Source organism: Larus michahellis, chromosome 4 (genome assembly GCF_964199755.1).
Source record: "Larus michahellis chromosome 4, bLarMic1.1, whole genome shotgun sequence".
In the NCBI taxonomy this organism is placed as follows: domain Eukaryota; kingdom Metazoa; phylum Chordata; class Aves; order Charadriiformes; family Laridae; genus Larus; species Larus michahellis.
This window is the reverse complement of record NC_133899.1, coordinates 92,156,926-92,161,219: the sequence shown is the minus strand read 5'-3', so window position 1 is coordinate 92,161,219 and position 4,294 is coordinate 92,156,926. Positions and strand designations below refer to the sequence as shown.

The window sequence follows — 4,294 nt, the reverse complement described above, 5'->3', positions numbered from 1 at the left end:
TAGCATGGGGTGAGTTTCTCTGCTCATGGTACAAGCAGCCCAACAGACCACCTCAGAGCCCGCACCCTTTCTTGGAGAAGATGGAACTTTTGTTGGCTAACCAACACAACAGCGATTGAGAAATCTTCAGGTCTGCAGAGAAATCCCAACCAACCACCTCAGAGCCTTGGGAGCTAGCTTAGACTTCGATGCTTAACTACATATTTTTAAAAAAACATGTGAGGTGACTCATCGTCAGAGACCAGAAAGTCATCTGTGTCGCACCGTGTATTGTTATAACTTTCCATACACTTCATCTAGTTTTCCTGATACCTTCCTCAGGTGCTTCTGGTGATGGTTATTTGACAGGCAGAAGGAAAAAGAGACAAGGCTGGAGGGTATTTCTTAGAGCAGAACAGTTTGGACCACAAAATTAAAGAGGAAAGACAAAATTTTGTCCTTAAAGGTGCTCCGTCTGCTTTGGCTGTACATGTCTTAGACATCACAGGGATCTGTTCTTGCTTTCTTTTCACACTTGGGTTTATTTAGACCTTGAAGTCCATTGGGGAAGGACTTCCTGTGGGTTTCTCTAGGCTTGAATTGAATTTTTCCGTTAACTTTAGTCATCAAAATATGTCTACGTAAGAAAGGTTGATCAGTCTGTGGAGAGGCGTTCTCCCTCTGTAGTCAGTGGGGGATTCCGATATGAAATTGGAATTACGGTGGCATCCAACAGCATCCAGATGTTGGCTATAATGTCACTGAGGAAGAAATAAACCCACACCAGAGAATGGAGGGTGCAGAGTCATCCATGTCTGAGAAAGCCGGTGGGTGGGGAGCAAAACCACCTGTGTTGCATGAAGGTGAGTACAAAGCACATCTTTAGGAAGGTTAGTTTAATGGTCGGTAAGTTCAGGAGGTTTGGAATGCTCTTCATCTTGCCTGGGTTACTTAAAACCTAAGGATCTGTCTTTGAGTTACAGAAAGAAAACCCCTCTCTGATATTCATGTCTGATAATGCCCTACTCGAATCGGAAATCAAAACGATCTCCTGTCCACATCCACAAGACAAAATAAAATTGAAGGATCTTGGCCCACGAGGAGGCAGAGCGGGACTGAAATGCAGCAGGAATTAAGAGGGGCAGAAATCAGTCACGGAGGAAGCGCAGCGGGTGACGGAACCAGGGCTGAGAAAATGCTCACAGCGCAGGGGGATAAGGGTTAGTTGCGAAGAACCGCACCCTTTATTGGAGAAGATGGAACTTTTGTGGGCTAACCAACATAACCGAGGTTGAGAAATCTTCGGGTCTGAACAGCAATCCCAGTAGCAGCTCACGCTTGCGACAAGGAAGTGTCTGTACGCTCCGAAGTGAATTACGAAACCCTTCAGAAGCAAAATTCATTTTAAGCTTTATACGAAGCACTGAATTTTTCTCACAGTTCTTTAACTATTTTTTCTTTTTTCTGCCTTTTTTTCTTTCTTGTCCTGATGCTATTGGCGTTTTCCACTTCTATTTTAAATGAATGAGGCAGGCTGAAGTCCCAATGTCTTTTTTTAGCCTCTGGGTTTGAGGCCAAATATCCCAAATGTTATTTAGAAAGTTATTTGCACGAAAGGTCTTTTTGTTTAGGTGCTATTGAATTTAGCACGTTTATGATTTCATCTCAGTCTTCGTAAAATAAGTCTAGGACAATTGTGGGTAGAGAAATAATTACATTTGAGTATTTTTTCAACTCACAGAACTAAATGCAATACTACCAATCCCTGAAAAGCCTTTAAATAAACAGGGATTTGGGTCTTTTCATTGCCCTTCTTAGGGCACGTTTCATGTCCTTGTTCCTAAGGCTGTAGATGAGGGGGTTCAGCATCGGGGCTACAATGGTGTAAAACACTGCAACCACTTTGTCCTTGTCCTGTGGACGCCTTGACTTCGGATTCATGTACGTGCAGATGGCTGTCCCATAGAATATGGTTACCGCCGTCAGGTGGGATCCGCAGGTGGAGAAGGCCTTGGATTGCACACGTGCAGACTGAATCTTCAAGATGGCAGAAAGGATATAGGCGTAGGAGGTCATGATCAGAAGAAAGGGGATGAAGACTATGAGGATGCTGAAGATGAAGATGACCAACTCCATGAGGGCGGTGTCGGCGCAGGCCAAGGCCAGCACTGCGGGCACTTCGCAGAAGTAATGGTTCAAGATGCCAGGCCCGCAGAAGGGCAGCCGCAAGGTGAGGCTGTTGATGACCATGGAGCTCAGCAGGCTGCTGGTCCAGGAGGCCACCACCATGTGGGTGCAAAGCTTCCTGTTCATGACAGTGGTGTAGAGCAAGGGGTGACATATTGCCATATACCGATCGTATGCCATGACCCCAAACAGGACACACTCTGTCATGCCAAAAGCCAGAGAGAAATACATCTGAGCGGCACATCCAGAAAAGGAGATGGTCCTCTTCTTGGTCAAGAGGTTCACCAGCATCTGGGGGACGTTGCTGGAGATGTAGCAGATGTCTAAGAAGGACAGGTTGGCAAGGAAAAAGTACATGGGTAAGTGCAACTGGCAATCAGCTCTGATCACTGTAATGATCATGATGTTCCCAACCAACGTGAACAGATAAAAAATCAGGAACGCTATGAAAAGGAGAGTCTGTGTCCGTGGCTGGGAGGAAAGGCCTTGAAAGATGAATTCCGTCACTACGCTTTGGTTTTCCCTGGCCATTATTATTCCAGCGGTTTAACTGTCAAGATAAGAAATAGTAACAAAGTCAACTCAAATCTGTTGCAAGATAAGCGTAGCAAGAGCTTATATTTCTCTCTGAAGGGGGAGGAATCTGCCGTGGAAAACAACTTTGCAGACACAACATACCATCCGTTGTATATTGTCTATTACGGTGACCAGAGAAATGAGAAAACGTTGAGAAAGTTTTCTAGTGGTACATTTAGCTGAATCCGTGTTCCCGTTGGTTGTGGTCTAATTACACAGATTTAACAGAAGAATGCCCAATTTATACACATTTTAATGCCCAACAGAGTTACTATCCTCTTTAGAAAATCAAAGTTCAATGTTAGATCAAAAGATTATGTGTTACAATCCCATTTCTCAATACCCTTTCTTAACAGGGGAAGAAACACGAAACAGGCTTCGGAGTGAAACACTCCTTCACTCTCATTATGAAACAGAGCTACTCTTTTGGGCAAATATCCATCGACTTGCCTCCTTTTCCTGCGATAAAGCCAAAATCCAGCACACAGACCACATCTAACAAATTAAGTGTGTCCAACCACCTTAACGTACATCTAGGATCTCATGGCATTCTCATCACAAAAGCTCCTACTGTTCGTATTCCGTCTTTACGCAGCGTTGTCTAAGATGTTTTAAGTCTTTACTATGACAAGAAAGTTTCAGAGCGGTCTGTGGTCACAGCTGCTGGATCCTCAGCCTTCGTGTGGTGAAAGGAGAGTAGCAGAGCGCCCACGTTAATAATGCGGTGGGAGACACTAATAAATGTCACTTGATACGCTGTAGGGTATCGGAGACATCTGAAGGCGGCCGTCACATTTGATGCCGGGATGTTGGAGGGCTCTGGAATGAAAATTGGACAAATGACAGGTCACATGAGGATGTCTCAACCCTACGCGTGACTTGTCTGCTACGACCACAGCTGAATAAATTATTTGGATGCCTAATTGATACAGTCAATGGACTCCAAAGGGCGATTTGGATGACCAGCTAGGAGGTGATAACTTTAGCTATCTCAACTTCTCAGCTGTTCTTGAGAACCCGAGTGGCCTTCTGGACTTAGCCTTGACACCTGGTTTATTCCTCACTCATGACAGAAATATAGCTGTATAACTTACATGTAAATGCTTATATGTGGATGCCTAAGTCTGATGCCTTAACCTGAACCTGAATCCCATCCTGCGTTTTTAAGACCAAGCAGATTCTCTCAGCCCGAATTAGCAATTATGCCGTCAAGCAAAAGTACTGCAAAATGAAGCATCTTTCCAAAACAGAAACTGTTCTGGAAGGGAGGTGAAGAAATAATCCTAAAAAGCTTAATTCAAGGGGGCAGTTTTGCCTCAGCCCCAGATTAGTGTCTCAGGTAGGGGAGACGGCTGAGCCATCACCCCAGTCCATACAGATGGAGGACTCTGTCTCCACCGCAGCCCAGGGAGCCCAGGCTGCTCAGCACCCATCTCCTCATCAGCAAAGGCCAGTGCATCCCTCCTGACTTGAAAGGAAGGATTAAGGTGCCGAAGCATCCGCACCTCTTGCCATTCCAGGTACACTATGGTATCCGAGACATCTGTATGGG

At 45.1% G+C, this 4,294-nt stretch overlaps 1 protein-coding gene across 1 annotated transcript; it reads right to left on the bottom strand.

Moving 5' to 3' along the window:
- Window positions 1-1,755: 1,755 nt before the first annotated feature.
- Window positions 1,756-2,697, bottom strand: LOC141741634 (olfactory receptor 2G3-like). Its single transcript, XM_074582482.1, has one exon. It carries the CDS (start codon window positions 2,695-2,697, stop codon window positions 1,756-1,758), a length of 942 nt encoding a protein of 313 aa, XP_074438583.1.
- Between the last annotated feature and the right edge of the window lie 1,597 nt (window positions 2,698-4,294).

Excerpts from the sequence above, each read along its gene's own strand:
- LOC141741634 (XM_074582482.1), bottom strand. The coding sequence starts at position 2,697 with ATGGCCAGGGAAAACCAAAGCGTAGTGACGGAATTCATCTTTCAAGGC.